The sequence below is a fragment of the Capra hircus genome, chromosome 11 (assembly GCF_001704415.2).
Source record: "Capra hircus breed San Clemente chromosome 11, ASM170441v1, whole genome shotgun sequence".
NCBI classification, from domain to species: Eukaryota; Metazoa; Chordata; class Mammalia; order Artiodactyla; family Bovidae; genus Capra; species Capra hircus.
In genome coordinates this window covers 65,542,014-65,559,162 of record NC_030818.1, presented here as the reverse complement: position 1 = coordinate 65,559,162, position 17,149 = coordinate 65,542,014, and the positions used below count along the sequence as shown (strand labels likewise).

At 35.6% G+C, this 17,149-nt stretch overlaps 1 protein-coding gene across 2 annotated transcripts; it reads right to left on the bottom strand.

The window, feature by feature from the left end:
- ETAA1 (Ewing tumor associated antigen 1) lies at nt 2,324–16,329 on the bottom strand. 2 transcript variants are annotated; one of them, XM_005686809.3, is made up of 6 exons: nt 15,972–16,329; nt 14,642–14,770; nt 14,297–14,373; nt 10,316–10,428; nt 8,024–10,065; nt 2,324–2,811 (listed from the first exon to the last, which is right to left on the bottom strand). In XM_005686809.3, the coding sequence occupies exons 1-6, from the start codon at nt 16,192–16,194 to the stop codon at nt 2,684–2,686; spliced, it is 2,712 nt and encodes a 903-aa protein (XP_005686866.2). In that variant the 5' UTR covers nt 16,195–16,329; the 3' UTR covers nt 2,324–2,683. The 2 variants fall into 2 exon arrangements, with proteins under 2 accessions (XP_005686866.2, XP_017910924.1); XM_018055435.1 differs by having other exon boundaries at nt 14,642–14,766; nt 15,972–16,072.

The following is a 17,149-nucleotide window of genomic DNA, read 5'->3' as shown; positions in this document are numbered from 1 at the left end:
TTAGTGATAATAGAGTATAACGATATAAGTAGTGTTTCCCAAGGTGTGGTACATGCATGCATAACACTGTATATAAGCAGCAATCCAAGTTTTCCTTGGATCAGAGTTGACTACACCAATAATGAGTGATGACAGACAGGGTCTCTTCTGTAGATTTTCTTGCAATAATGGTATTCTTAGCACTGGTTTTTCTGCAGCCAACCTGAGATGGATAAATAGCAGCAGAGCTAGAGATGGACTAGAACTGACAGGCCTACCAGTTGCCCCTTACTTGTGTGAAAACAGACCCCTATAGACTGGAAAAACCCAAGCTAGAGACACTATCTAAACAATCCTCCATATGCTAAGTAATGGGCCCCTCAACTCCTCAACAATAGCTAAAGAAGAGGAATCAGTATGATAGGAAAGGTGAGGGTGAAGAGCATTCTCAGGCTTGGATTTGGTGGGCCACTCTTACAACTCCCTAAGTACTGCAAGTTTGCCTTTAAAGAGAAAAGTGGTCACTTTAAAGAAACTGTTAAGTAAATAGCAGCATAGGCTGTATTGAGAACATGATAAAATTACGGGAGATGCAAACTAAGAAGTTTTACAAATATTACTACAATGCATATACAACTGAATTAACACATAAGGCATTATAGAATTGTTCTACAAAAGCTAGAACTAAGTACCACAATGATCAGAGAAATCAATTCCAGTAAGGATGAAAGTGAAAGTGAAGTCGCTCAGTTGTGTCTGAACATTTGAGACACTATGGACTATACAGTCTATAGACTCCTTAGGCAAGAATACTGGAGTGGGTAGCCTTTCCCTTCTCTAGGGATCTTCCCAAACCAGGGATCAAATCCAGGTCTCCTGCACTGCAGGTGGATTCTTTACCAGCTGAGCTACAAGGGACATAAGGATGGTAGGGTATAAGTGTCAAAGAAATGCAAACTTACTGGGCTGAGTTTTCACAACTGGACAGAATAGGTTAAAGGCATTCTAGAGAAATCAAGTGGTGGGCGGGAGAAGCTTAAATAAACAAAAGCAGAGATAGATACCAAAGGATAGTAAGAACACAGTGAAGTTATTTTAAAAAAAAGATAAGGGTGTTCTTTGGAAGGAATGATGCTAAAGCTGAAACTCCAGGACTTTGGCCACCTCATGCCAAGAGTTCACTCATTGGAAAGACTCTGATGCTAGGAGGGATTGGGGGCAGGAGGAGAAGGGGACGACAGAGGATGAGATGGCTGGATGGCATCACCGACTTGATGGACATGAGTCTGAGTAAACTCCGGGAGTTGGTGATGGACAGGGAGGCCTGGCGTACTGCGATTCATGGGGTCGCAAAGGGCTGGACACGACTGAGTGACTGAACTGAAGATTCTCAGCTCTTCATTCTCTTACATAGAATAATTACCTGTATTTATGTTCTTTCTAATAAGAGCCTTAGACAAAAATTACACATTACCTAGAATGTGTTATACATGAAAATGCAACTTAGAAATGAAGTATCTCTGTATAGGTAAAATAATGCTGAACACCCTCACAGGTATGTCCCATCTATAACTTCTGTCACATCTCCTAAAGCCATTTGGGATAAACAAAGCATTACCACCCTTATGCCCTCATCTTAGACTGTTTTTACTTCTGGCTTAGAAACTCTCAGACAAAAATAGATAATAGAGAAGAATAAGCAAAGTCAGTGAATTAATCAAGGGAAAATTATATAGTTATAGGTAAATTGAAGAGATTCTTTTTATATCCTGATTCTTTAATATAAGAAACAATCAGCATTATTATGAAAGTCTCTTAATGTATTTTACTTTTAATTTTATACTACAATTAATGCTCCCACAAACAAGTTATTTTATGTACTAATTAACACTCTGAAGCAAATGATACCATTTGACTAGGTATTCATTAGAATGAAAGAAACCTTCCTAATCCAAGCACAAACTTGCCTGTGACTTTCAGAATATGAGTATTCATCTCTCACCTATACAATGAAATTAGACCAGATGATCTCTAAAGTTTCTGATAGTTCTAAATGTTAATGACACTACACTACTTATATAGCCAATCCACATTCCTTTTTCTAAAGTTCTTAAATCAGGATCTTCCCTAAAAACAGGGCGAAGTTTCCAAAATGCATTACATTTTAGAAAATTTTAAATTCACATCTATTACAGACTAGGAATTGAAAAGAGTAATTTCTTACAAATAAAGTGAAGTCCTTTATTTCCTACCATCCATGTTTCTAAGAATATGAAAGCATTAATTAAAATGCAGAAATGTATAAAAACTTTAAGGAACAGTTACTGAAAATAACAACAAAATATTAGTAGGTTGAAGTTTTGTATTTGGAAAACACGTATTAACAATAAAAAATTAAGGAGTTTTGACATGACCCTCTGTAATCACAGTAATTTAAAAATAAAACTACTTTCCTCTGCATAATTCTACTACATAACTGCTAACTTTACTGAACTTCCAAAACTTACATGCAATTAACTTCAATATACATCTCCAAAGAAAGGTTTCATTGACCACGTAAACAATGATTTATTAAATATAGTAGAAGTCCATGCTTTATAACTCAGCATTAAGTTTCTCATGGAGAAATCAAGAAAAACATTTCCTATCATAGATAGTTATCAACTGTCTTTGTTATCTCCCAAGTAACATTTCACTAAAGAAATCAAGTTAAGTGGGAGCTGCCTTTCTTTACAGATGATGCCTGTGCTTTGGCCATTCTTCGAACGAGCGCTGCTTGTCTTTTTCTCTGAATTTCTTCCGGAGAATACTTTCTATTTTTCTCTTCTTCTTCTAAAAATGAAACCAAATATAGATATTAGTTTTAAAGACTATAAAATCGTTCTGAATGAGTTTTAATTTTTACTTTTTCATTACCCAGATCTGCCACACTGGTTTTGTTATTGGGCTTCCCTGGTGACTCAGATGGTAAAGAATGTCTTTGGTTTTGTTACTCAACCATTTGTTGCCGTTTAATTGCTAGGTCCTGTGGGACTCTTGTGACCCCATGGACTATATAGCCTGTCAGGCTCTGTCTATGGGGTTTACCAGGCAAGAATACTGGAGTGGGTTGCTATTTACTTCTCCAGGGGATCTTCCTGACCCAGGGACTGAACCTGCATCTCGTGTCTCTAGCATTGGCAGGAGGATTCTTTACCACCTAGCCATCAGGGGGCCTCATCCTAAACTATTAATTATAAGACTACAAATGCAGATACAGTACAAGGCTCCAGGCCAAAATGTAATCAAGAACTGATCAATCTCTTTGATGTACTCTTCTCACAGGGTGATAAAATTGATTAAAAACTCTACATTTTGACTACCCAGCAAATAATTCTTATGAACAATGACACCTAATTTATATAACCAATAAATGAATGTATTTTAAAAACAAATTGGAATTTTAAATGTTATACAGATTGTAACAGAAAAGTACTCAAAATAAAATGAATCAGATATTAATACTTCAAATAGTATATTTCTAGTATAAGATAACTGATGTTAATATTCCTACTCCTACATTTCTTTCCTCTATAGATCTCAGAGATTTTCATTTCAGCTGTTTAAGAAAAATATTTTGGAGTAACAGAGTGAAACCTATCATGTCAATAAACATAAAATTCACTGTCAAATACTGCATTTTTAGATGGAGGGTATATTTTCTATAAACATTGGAAAATTATTTCAAGGAGCAGGATGTCTGCATAAAATTTTTAATATGAAAATTTTCAATTTTCAATATGAAATCTTTTTACAAAATGTGAAGCATTCTGGTATTTTTTTATGTAACATACTTTAGTGTATACTTCAGATAAACATACTATGAAATGAACAATGTGTCTTAAATTTAACACAACCAATTCTGCCTCTAACAAAATTCTGAGTTCTAATAAAATGAATTCAATTCCACAGTTAAGTCACTCTGAGCTGAAATATTAGATTATTTATGTAATGCTACTAAGAATCAGACTTCAAAATTTTAGCCAACATTTTTTCATTTAATGTTCTAAAATCAAGACCATCATCCAAATACATACTTAAGTGACTGTGTATTGGTGAAACTGTATATGTTGTAAAATTTACCCTTTAAAGAAGTAAGAATCAGTAGTACTGTTAACAAGAGAAATATCTACAGTGACATCTACAGAGATTCAGAATATAATGGCTATAAGACATTTCTCTTGTTAACCAAGGTAGATATTTACCCAAAATATATCATCACTCTCTCCTTCTGTCCCCAGTATAATCAGAAATGGGAGAGAGTGCTCAGAGTAAGAGATATATATCTCAAATACCTCAGGTGATTCTGTTGCCTTTTACTTTCTAAATCAATTATCTTATAGACTGCAGCTATTTTTTCTTATAGAAAGATACAATATACTTTTAGATTAGCTCGACTAAATTATTATTTTAGTCTGAAAGTGGAGAAACACAAGAAACTCAGAACACACACACAATTTACATTCAGTTGACTGTAAATTTAGAAGGAAAATAGGTTAACAATCCATGGCAGAATAGAACATGGCTCCCTAAAACTGGCACCTCAGTTGGTTATGTGGTATTCTACAAATTAATTTCGAAAGATACAATAAAGTCACATAGGGAAAATTTGATTTTGGAAGAGTCACTCATTTCTTCAATAAAAATATATACCAAGGGCTCCAACTATTGGCAAGGAACAAAACAAAAATGGCTCTTTCAAATCTTAATCCTGAAGCAGAGGTGAAAAACTTTTTTTTTTCAGTTGTTGTTTAGTCACTAAGCTGAGTCTGACTCCAGCAACCCTGTGGACTGTAATCTTTCAGGCTCCTCTGTCAATGGGATTTCCCAGGCAAGAATACTGGAGTGTGTTGCCATTTCCTTCTTCAGGGGATCTTCCCGACCCAAGGATCCAACCTGTGTCTCCTGCATTGGCACGCAGATTCTTTATCACTGAGCCACCAGGAAGTCCTTTTTTTTCAGTAAAAGACCCAAAAATATGTTAACCTTTAAGAGGCATAGGATCTCCTGTGGCAACTATTCAGCTCTGTCACTGCAGCATGAAAACAGCCATGGACAACACATATAAATAAATGATGTGGCTATGTTCAAATAAAAGTTTGTTTATGGACAATGAAACATGAATTCCACATTCAAAAGTTATTAAGTATTATTGTTCTTTTGATTTTTTTCAACCATCTAAAAAGTGAAAATCACCTTAATATGCTGGCTGCACAAAAAACAGGTTATATAGGCTGGATTTGGACAGGCCACAATTAGCCAAATCTAGCTTAAAACAATGAGGTAGTTAGCAGTCCCCCTGTCCCCGCCCACCTAGCCAAAGGTATTTGCTGCAGAGCAGCTTGCTACATCAAAGTAAAAGGAAATGGCAACAATAGAAAATGTCAACAAGGTTAATATTAATTAGAATATTCAGTTCAGTTCAGTCGCTCAGTCCTCAGTCGTGTCCGACTCTTTGCCACCCCATGAATCGCAGCACGCCAGGCCTCCCTGTCCATCACTAACTCCCGGAGTTCACTCAGACTCGCGTCTATCGAGTCAGCGATGCCAGGTACTATCAATAAACTTAACAGAAAAACTATAAAGTAAACTGAAAGAGTCTATCCATAAAAAAAAAAAAAATGCTGATAAGATAGTAGACAGGAGTTTTGGAGAAACTCACATATTCCAGAGAGACTTAGTCTTTAATGGAATTACAAGTATAATTAAGTTAATTCACTCTGGAAGAATGACTCAATTAACTGTACTTACTTAAATATAAACTTAAATATTTGAAACTACTATCAATTGACAACAATTTTAAAGTTTCAAAATATCTAGTTTGGGTGATAATGTAGCATATTCATTGTCAGTATTGATAAAAGTATAAATTGATGTAATTAGGGGTAAGATTTAAAGATCTCCATCAACATTTAAAATATTCTGAATCTTATATCAATTTTCAAACAGATACAATCTCATGAGCATGTGCAAATTTATATTCACTGGCACACTGGACTACATGTAATGCAAAAAACTGCAATCAAACTAAACCTCCATCAATAGAGAAACAGATAAATTATGGTATCATCCATACAACTACATACTATGAAGAGATTCAAAGGACTAAAGCAAATTATGCTCTATCAGGAAAAAGACAGTTACAATACATTAAGTGAAAGCAAAATCAAGCTGCCAAATAGTCTTTGCAATATAATTACATCTATTCAAATAAATGTATAGGTACACACACACCATCCTTCACCCCTACGTTTTTATACTTGCAGAAAATGCTATTAACAGGGGCTTTCCCTGAAAAATCTTTGGAGAAAAGGAGAAATAGACGACTTACCTTTTTATGTCGAATTAACTTATACTTTTTATTTTTAAACAATAACCTATTACTGTTACAAATTTTTTAAAAGTGAGGGATCACTTAACAGCAAAGTTGTAGTGATAATGCCAACAGAAGCATCACCCAGAATCTAAACAGAAAACAATCTACTATTAAAAGAAACTAAAAACTCCATTACCATATTAACATTGATCTACATAATAGGTAAAATTCCTAGTGTTAGCCTCAACTGAGGGAGACTGATTTAAAAAATCAATAATTACAAGCCAGAATAGTAAATGGTGTAAAACAAGTTAACACGGGCTACTGGCAAAACTGAGAAAGTGAACCAAAATCATTCTGAATAGTGAGAAACACATTGTGTTTAAGAAATAAATGGAAACCAGCTAGGAGATCTGGTGAATGCATGTACAAGGTTTCTGTTGAAGAGCACTGGGCATTAAGAAACACACACAATTATGCCAAAAATATTCCCTTTTACAAATTATTACAGTATCAGTGAATGACAGACTTTTCAGATTATATTGTATAATGTTCACGCAAATATTTATTAAACATCTTCTAAATGGCAGCTGCTATGGTAGCCTAGGTTCACTGATGAGACAGATGGTAATCAATATCCGATTGCAAACTGTGACAAAAGAAATTAAGGAAATAAAAGAGAGATGACTGAAAATAACAGGAAAGCATTTATAGACTGTTGAAGGCAGTAGTGTTAGCTGGGAATAGCAAAGTTCCTGAACTAGAGAAGAACCTATCCTGTTTGAGGAACTCAAATACAGCTGCTGTAGCTGAAGTCTAGTAGGTAAGGCAAGAAAAAAAAGAGAACAGGCAGGTTATAGAGACAGTCCAGGCTTGCAGATCAGGGTGTAAATTAAGATTTTATTTGAAATATGATGAGCAGTGCCTGAAGGTTGTCTTTAAGCAGAGGAATGCCAAATATGTCTACTTGCTTTTTATTTTTTTTAACATTGTTTTAAAAGATGATTCTGCTGTTTGGAGACTAGAAATGAGAGGGAACAGGTAGAAGAACTGCAGCAGTCCAGTTAGGAAATGTTGGCTTGCATAAGGGTGGTACAGCAGAGAGTTAGAAAAATGGACCATTTTGAGATACATTTTTTGGTGTAAAAACAATGGAACCTGATAGATAGGAGAATTCGGGGAAAAGAAAAACTGGAAAGAATCAAAGATCACAAGATGTACTAAATAACAACTCTAACCATCATAGCTTAACAGTTTTATATCAGATAGTATTCTAGCAAAGGTATTTATTTAATTAGAATTATCTAAACCTTTACATATTGTTCTGCTAAAAACAGACAATTACTCAAATTTTAAAACAGTGAGGTATTTCAGTGGACACAAGGACTCTCATACAGTAATACATATATGCATAAGTAAAATTTTCCAGGAAATAATTCAGAAAAGACTCAACACATACTTATTGATTGGCAACTATAATAGTCACTGTATTACATGTTGGCAAAGAATTCAATGAAGTCTTTTAAAAACACAAACCACCCAGTGTTTGTATATTCCAGCATCATTATTTCTAAGAATCACTTTAAGACTTCTAGTTAAAGCAGAATAGTCTTAACATATATGTCATGAAAATTCAATCCACAAAGAACTAGACTGGCTATTTTTCAAAGAACACTGTTTCATACATACCTTTTGAAGGTTGTTTCAAAGGTTCAGAAAATTTCACCAAAGACTGCTGCTGAACTGCCTTCCCAGATAACGGGTTGACAGTTTTATTCTTCTCCAAACCCTGTGCGATTTTGGTATCAGAAATACTTCCTGTTACAGAACTGTTATTAAACGGGGAAAGCATCGGACAATTTTTCATCTTTGTAAACACGTACTCAGAAAATCTAATTGCTCTGTTAAGGTCACTCTGAGCTTCACCTCTTACGGTGCTCCTGGATAGACGTAGGGTACTCAATCTCTTCTTAGAAGCAGCAATTTCTGTACTCATATGATGTGAACTCACATTCGAACTTGAACTTCCTGTAAGAACCGATTTATAACTATTCACTTGTTTGGGTACATCAGTGTTGTTGCAAGAGACATGCAGATTACTGATCTGACAGTCTGAGTTCTTAGGGTATATACTCAAATTTGTTGTGGCACCTAAAAATCCCGGAGAATTTCCATACATTTCCCCTCTCTCCATCTTCACTGATTTATTTATTTGTAAGCTATTTGTCAATGAAGATGTCTGCGCTGAAATGCTGTTCAGATTCAGGTGCTTTGACTGCATCAACTGACTTCCTTGTTTAGGTGTAGTAAACACGTTTTTGGCTCCATGTTTAGAACTATCATTGATCCCAAGGACACTTTCTGATGTCTTGCTGTCAACTCTAGCACCTTGCTCCTGAGTTAGTCTTTCAATATCATCACATGCCTGGTATAATATATCATCATCTACATCATCTGCTTCCCAGCTATTCTCTAACTGATGGCATGCTTTAACAATTTCATTGGTAAATGATGGATCATTCCAATCATCAAAGAAAGAACCTAACTTTGATCCATTAGTCTGATTTGGGTTACAAACACTGGTTGTATTGCCCAAAGTTGCTGAGCTGAAAGGCTTGACATTAGCAGGCATTTTCAAAGACTGATTAAAAATGGACTTATTAGAACATCCTGGTTTCAAAGCAGATTTCTTTTCAGAAGCATTTACTTTAGAATTAAATTTAGTATGAGTATTTTCATTTACTTTTGTCAGATTAGATGCAACTGCACAGTCTTGAATTTTGTCTTGATTAACAACTATATTAAAAGATTTCTCCAATTTCATTTTATTTCCAGTGGCTGATAATTTATTTGGTTTATCATTTGGCTTTGGTGAAAATCTGTAATTTTCAGTATCTGTTAATTCACTGTTCCATGTATGTGAAGGAAGACCTTGTAAAATTTTTGAATCTCTTAACTTGACATCTAGACTTTTATTCATTCCTGACTTAGTTTTATCCTTTTTACTGCTAAAGGAACAAATTTCCTTTTGATCAGCAATTTGGACTGTTTTAGGAGCAGGGAACAGCTCAGACATTTCAATATTCTGCATAACAAAAGGCTCATTACTTAGTAAGTTTTCCCAATCATCCTCAAAATCACTGGTAGTAAAAGTATCAATGTGTTTATTAAAAGTTCCTGGTTCCTTAGTACAGAAAGGCACATTTGATGTTGTCATTCCAGGATTATCGACTTGATGAGAAAGTGATCCTAGGGTTTTACTTGGCAGATTTTCAGTGACCACAGATTCATTAGTAATGATTTTCTCCTCTTTCAAAGTGTTTTTCTTTCCAAAGGTAGTATTATTGGTTTTCAAGAAAGCATCTGACAAATCTTGGCTTAACTGTCCACTACATTTCTGAGTAGAACCATCAAACATGGCAATAAAGGCTGCTTCAGCATTTTGGTCAAATGGCTTCTGACTGCTGGTTTGATCATTTACCACAGGTATCTTGGTGTTTTCTTTCACTGGCTTCTTTATTATAGCCTTATCTATTTCAGGAACTATATCACATGGTAACTGCATCTGTATATTATCTCTGTAATTATGTGAAGTCTCTGCTTCTGAAATCATCTGGATAAGATCATGATTTCTCTTGTCTTGCTCTTGAATCACATCCAGCTCTTCCATATTTTTATCAAATTGCTTAGCTAATTTCATAAGTTCTTCCTCTCGATTTTGTGATTTTAACCTATTAAACAAATATTTCAAAAATTATGTAGATATTCTAAATGTCATAAATACTCAACTGTTATTTAACATATTTTAATGTTAACACTCACAAATTTTAACACATCCGGACATAAATAAGTTCAAAACATTACATGTCAAAGTTAAGGATAATAATTTATAACCATTTTGACATACACACAAAACCCAAACAAAATACTAAAAATATTTACTTCATTGAATATAAGAAAAACTGAAAAGTTTAAACTTACTTTGTGCAGCTGAGTTTTGCTCTTGATTTTCCTTTTGCTACACTTGGAGTGCAAGGAATAGCAGTGTCACCAATCCACACGCCCAGCATGGAGTCTGTTGTTGGTTTCTCATCCTTTGGCAGAAGGACAAAAAAAAAAAAGAGATGTGAAAGTACAAAAACAACTAACCAAACAAAAACCCACTTTAATTATGGAGAATTATTTTCTTAAAGGAACAAATTCTGGTAAAGTGACAGCAATTAAACTTCAAAAACAATGAAAAATTGGAGGATAGTAATAACAAGTTGTAAGAAGTGATCTACTTGCTTTAGGGAATGAAAACACTCAGAATTGGGAATTCCATATTTTAAAAAAACTTTTAAGTTTTTAAGAATTTAATTAGAAATGCATGTTAGTTGCTCAGTCATGTCTGCCTCTTTGCGACCCCATGGACTGTAGCCTGCCAGACTCCTCTGTCAATGGAATTTTCCAGGCAAAAACACTGGAGTGGATAGCCATTCCCTTCTCCAGGGGAACTTCCTGACCCAGAGATCGAACCCAGGTCTCCTACATTGATTGCGGGCAGATTCTTTACCATCTGAGCCACTGTGGAAGCCACTGCAGAACAGAAATACATATTCAACAATAAAAGTACATATTTTTATCAAAAGAAAACTGATCAACTTATTTGTTGTAAGACATTGATAAAAATAAACATTAGTACTAGAAATAAACTGTACAGTAGGAATTATCAGAATTAGGAATAAAAAGATAAATAGGGAGTTCTTTCTGTATTACCTGAATCTCCAAATTTTCCCTATTGCCATTATAACATTCATCTAAGTTGGACAATCCATGTTGACGTGAACTGACAACATTTAGGTAGAACTAAGAAAACTTAGCATTAAGTCAGGACAGGTTAGAGATAATGGCAAGATTAGAACCGATGCTGTGAATGAGGCAGGGAGAAGAACAAAATTAAGTAGAGAAAGTGGGTAAAGAAGTTTTAACCAGTATTAAGGCTAGAAAAGAGCCATCTTAGTCATACATGTTTCTTTTATACCTTTTAGTCACTTGATCATGCACAAAATTAGAGAATGAATTTATTATTAGTTACAAACCAAACCAACAAAATAAACAAGTTAATCATTTTCTACTCTATTTTTATAGAACCTGGAATGAATAAACAAGTAACTGTCACACAAAATAATCTAGTTACTAGATTACACATTACTTGAAGGCAAGGACAGTTTCTGTGATAGCTCCGTATCTAGCAAAATGCTGAGCATAAAGATGTCAGTTCATGTTTATACACTAGAAAGTTAGGTGATAAGTTGCCTACCACTTGGTACTTCAAAATCATCAATCAATCAAAAAGTAGTTTCCTTAGATGTCCAATTGAATCTAGCAGTTTTCAGCTTTGCAAATACTCAAGAAAAGCAATAATTTTGATTTTAGACTCAATACATAACTTCCCTTTTGTTTCAACAATCTTGAATTTGGGAAGATAACATTCTTAATGATTTAATTACGGATTTTTTTGGTCCATTTACCAAGTAATTTTAAATTCACTCCATTTTTAGAGAATAAAAGTATAATAACTTTATATATCCAATAATATAAATATATGGGTCCTATATATAGTTTTTATATTATTTGTAAATGTTACATTTTTTAAAATTCCTCATTAATAATTACATAGTACAATCCAGGTGCTGTAAAATGTATCTAAGCACATTAGTTCATTTAATTCTAAAGTATACTGTGCAGAGTTGTATAAAAATGACAGAAAAATATATACCATCTTCAAACAAACAACACTGCATGAAAAGTATCCCGAAGAAAGTAAAATGACTGATCAACTAAAATAAAAATGCAAATTAAAAAAAATGTCATCTCTGGAACTACTGCTGTTTGTTGTTTAGTCCCTAAGTCGTGTCCAGCTCTTTGTGACTAAATGGACTGTAGCCCACCTGGCTCCTCTGTCCATGGGGTTTCCCAGGCAAGGAACCTGGAGTGGGTTGCCATCTCCTCCTCCACAGGATCTTCCTGACCCAGGGACTGAATCCACGTCTCCTGAATTGGCAGGTGGATTCTTTACCACTGAGCCACCAGGAAAGCCCCATCAATTAAAAAAAAGTACAAATTTTAAAATATATCTCTGGAACTATGAAGGTGATTTAAATAATTATTTGAGGAGGGTAACTCACCTATGCCATTCTGGAACATGACAAGTTCCTAAACAGACCTTGATATTACCAAAGATTTATACGCTTTAAAAGTGCTCACTTGAAAGGGGTACCATTTAAAAGCAACTAATTTAACTGCATTCTTATACACAAGTTATCACTTGCATACTGCTGCCGTTTCTTTACGTGAGCAATTATTTCCAGCCTACTTAAGTAAAGAGTTCAATAATTTACTTACCTTTTTTATCACTATTTAGGCTGGCCAGTCCAGACACATTTTATTATGCTTCTTTCGTGTAAAATCAACAATTTAATGAATATCTATTGTTAACTTATGTAGCAAGTAATATAAGGCATGCTGTTGCTGTTAAGTCACTTCAGTCGTGTCCGACTCTGTGTGACCCCATAGACGGAAGCCCACCAGGCTCCCCCGCCCCTGGGATTCTCCAGGCAAGAACACTGGAGTGGGTAACATAAGGCATAAATGCTATTTAACTAATGAACTCTATGTAAAATGTATTTCTATGACATGCCAAAGATGGAAAGTAGAGCTAGTAGCAACATAGTTCTTTTGACTGTCCTAGTTGTAATTTTGGATGTTTTATAGCCACTAAGAAAAACTTTATTTCCTGTCTCCTCCACCTGGATGGTGATTCTTGTAACCACAGTTTGGGCCAGTGCCATGTATTGTTTATGGTCAACATACAGTCACTATCTGAGGCCACATCAAGGAAAATACCATACTTCCTGTGAGGACACTAAACAAAAATTGGATGTTTTCTGGATTTAAATGTTGCTAAATAAGAAAAAAAAGAAAGAGGTCCAGAGCAGAGAGTGACCTATTACTCAAGCATCACAAAAGCTGAAATAAAGAAGAAACTTTTGAACACAGTTCTTTTACAGCAGATAATTTAACTATCATACTTAATCTTAATATACCTAATATTTGTAGTAGTCTATAGTTTACAAACAATTTTTACCTAATTCAATCATAACAATAGTACAAGAGAGCTAGACAAGTAATAATTCTATTTTAATAACTAAAGGAACTAAAGTTCAGATAGTTTAAGTGACTTGCTTGTATGTGTGTGTATGCTCAGAAAGTCCAACTCTTTGAGACCTCATGGACAGTAGCCACCAGGCTCCTGTTCGTGGAATTTTCAAGGCAAAAATATAGGAGGGGGTTGCCATTTCTCACTTCAGGGGATCTTCCTGACCCAGGGACTGAACCCATGTCTCCTGTGTCCCTTGCACTGGCAAACAGATTCTTTACCACTGCGCCACCTGGCAAGTTAAGTGACTTGCTTAGGGGCTGCCATAGAAGGCAGACTCAGTACTAAACCCAAATCCAGTTTTTTCCACTCTTATGTTTCCTGATGATATTTTAAGTTAACAAGTATTAAGAAAGGCAGTTTCAACTGGGAAAATACTACAGACAGTTAAAATAATAATAATAATAAAATATTTTGAAGTTTAAATTTTTATTGTCTGATTCTATTCTTTTAGTAACCTGAAAAATAATAACCATATATTATTAAATAACATTAAAAACAAAATAAAAACAAGGCTCTAAAAATCATCTCTAAAAAATAAAACATATGCTTAGGAAAATATATGTTCCCAACTTTACATTATGTTCCTTTTTTCAAAACATGCATTTCAGTGGTGGAAAATGTAAAAAAAAATCTGTGTTGCTCTGTTGTTGGAGAAGAGAATTGAATAAGACAATATTTTTCACATAAATGAACTACAAACAAAACTTATTGCCATGTTTCACTGTTCTAAAATACACTATAAAATTACTCATATTTACCTGAGGAGCAATACGATTAACAATATGTGAGATCTCATCACTATCTGTGGTGTAAAGCTGCTTTTTTCTTCCTTTATCTAAAGAAACAAAGAAATTCATATAAATTATAAACAAAAATTAATTTCTAAAAATATCAGTCACTTCTTATAGAAAACAATTAGCATGGCTTAGATCACTAAGCACTCTGACATTACACAGCTATCACAGCAACAAAATCACTTAAGATTTTGGAAAAACATCTGCTGTATAAAAGTTCCTGATGTGAATACCTGACTGAAATTCTAAGGTTAAATCCTAATCATTAATCAAATATTCACCCAGATAAAACTGTTAATGACAAATTACCTAATTGTTTTGTCATTGGAGAATTTTGATCCCAAAAGATATCATTCTGTCCATCTGGATCATTAGGAGAACTGAAGGTAGATGACAATAAATCCATTTGCAGCATTCTCTTTGGTGTCTCATATCTTTCTATATAAAATAAGATGAAAATAACGATTATTGCTTTCTAAAGGATTACTTTACTTCATAACACCTTAATGTTAAATACCTCAGCTAAATTACTTTTTATGTTCCAATTATAAAATTTTCTCCCAGTGATGACTATATTACTCTATCCACAACTGAAACGTTTGTTTCACATAAAAATCCCAGTAGTACTTTACAAACTTGACATTGTAAATAGTAAGTACTTTAAGACAATCTAATAGCTCTATAAATGGACAATACTGTATAAGCTAGCCACTCCACTGGAACTTGGAGGCTTTTGGAACCACTTGTAATTTACAAACACATTTCAAAAATGAAAAACGTTTCAAGAGAAACTTCAGAAAAATACATTCCAAAAATGAAAAATGCTTCAACAGCAACTTCAAAAAAAGTCTGTTCAGCCTCCCTTGGTCAACCCTACCCAATTTACACTAATTACTTCAAAAAACTATAGTGAGCCATTTTAGTTAAGTTCTGTCAAATACCACTTTTTGTTTATTCTGCAATTGTTTTGTCAAAGTAAACTACAAACAAGGTAAAAAGCTCTATTTAAAGAACATGCTCTAGGAAACACCTCTTATGAGTTTCAATTCCTACCAGGATTCATCAGAAATCTTTAAAAAAAAAAAAAAAAAAGAAAGAAACACCAAAAAGTGATCAGAATGATATACTTAGGGGCCCACAGTTTCCTACTTTGAGTAACTTTATACAAAGTAACTTCCAGTTTATTCATAAGATAAAACATCACCGAGATCTTGAGAATACAGATAACTGTATTTCATATGGCCCCTTCACTAAAATCTGGTCAGGGCAAACAGTTTAAGGTGAAATAACCCCTCTAGGCATAACCTGAAGGCTTTAAAAGGTATTATTTCTCCTCGCTCTGCCACTGCTGATGCCTGGAGAAGCGGCCTAGAAATTAGCGTTCCTCCCTGAGGTAAACCCAACAACTTATTCCTGTGGCAGGGGCGATAAGTGGTGGTCAAGCCTAACCGGGCAGTGCTCATACTCGGGGATGAAAGTCGTGGGGGAATATATTCTGGTTAATTTTGAATTCTTGAGGGAGAAGCCCAGGGGAAAAAAAACACGATTTCCGATTCCACCCCCACCCGGGGTTCTGAAGCTGAGGCGCTGAGGCGCTGAGGCGCTGAGGCCCAGGGAGGCCCCGCTGCCCATGTCTCACCCTCGGGATTACTTTTACTGCACGAAGCGGCTACTGGAGGCTGCTCTTGCTGCGGCAAGGGCCGGGGAGGCCTCTCTCCTGGCCCTTGGGGCCCCGAGCCGCGGGCCGCCCTCAGCCTCCTCTTTCCCGATTCGAACACCGAACTGCATTCTTCAGTCGCCATCGCTTTGCGCGGCGTTTGCTTCAGGCCAGAGCTGTCCCCGTGTTTCCTTCGCCGACTCATGGCCCAGGACCCCCTCCACCGGCAGCGTTTCCTTTCACATTTTGCGACGGGAGCAGTAGAGTAATGGAACTAAAAGCGGGACGCCAAGCAAACGGCCGCCACCATGTTGGTCGGAGAGACGCTCGTAAGAGGAGGGCGCTGATTGGCTGCGTCGGGATGAGGGGCGGGGCGACCGCCACAGGGTGCTTCCCAGGGTGCTTCCGCAGCCCGCGTCTGAGTCTGCTCTGTTCTGCTCGGATTCGGCCGCATTGGAAATGATTTAAGGGGTACTGGCCTGGCCACAGAGCCTCAGAGTTGGAGCATGCGAGGTGGAAAGAATCCTCCGGCACTTTTTTTATTGGGTTTACAACTAGAATAACACATTACTCGGGTTCAGATTATTGTGGGTTTTAATTTTTGGAAAAAGAGGAAATACAGAAATAGGAAGGAAGACAAAACTTCTTCCATAGATGATATGGGCATAGAAAATCAAAACACGTAGGAGAAGTTATTAAATTAATAAATTAACAGTTGCTGATACAAAGTCAATATTCGAGGATCAATTGTGTTTCAATAGATTAGTAATAAATGTTAACATTGACGTTTTAAAGAAAGATGATTCATAGGAGCATACAAGATATCAGTTAATTAGGAATAAATTTAACCAGATGGTAACACTCCTACAGTGAGAATTGTGAGATATTTTAAAAAGAAATTGAAGACCTAAATAAATGGAGAAATATTGCATTCATAGATTGCAAGATTCAATAGTGGTAGATCTTTTTTTTTTTTTGAAAGTCACTCAGTGGTGTCTAACTCTGGGACCCGGTGGACTGCGGCCTGCCAGGCCACTCTGTCCATGGAATTCTGGTGTGGGTAGCTGTTCCCTTCCCCAGGGGATCTTCCCAACCCAGGGATCCAACACAGGTCTCCTGCATTGCAGGTGGATTCTGTTACCAGCTGAGCCACCAGGGAA

Coding starts and splice junctions, on each gene's coding strand:
- ETAA1 (XM_005686809.3), bottom strand. CDS start 16,194: ATGAGTCGGCGAAGGAAACACGGGGACAGCTCTGGCCTGAAGCAAACG. Junction 14,771..15,971: donor CAGTAAAAGTAATCCCGAGG/GTGAGACATGGG, acceptor TATTTTATATAG/AAAGATATGAGACACCAAAG. Junction 14,374..14,641: donor TCCAATGACAAAACAATTAG/GTAATTTGTCAT, acceptor TTGTTTCTTTAG/ATAAAGGAAGAAAAAAGCAG.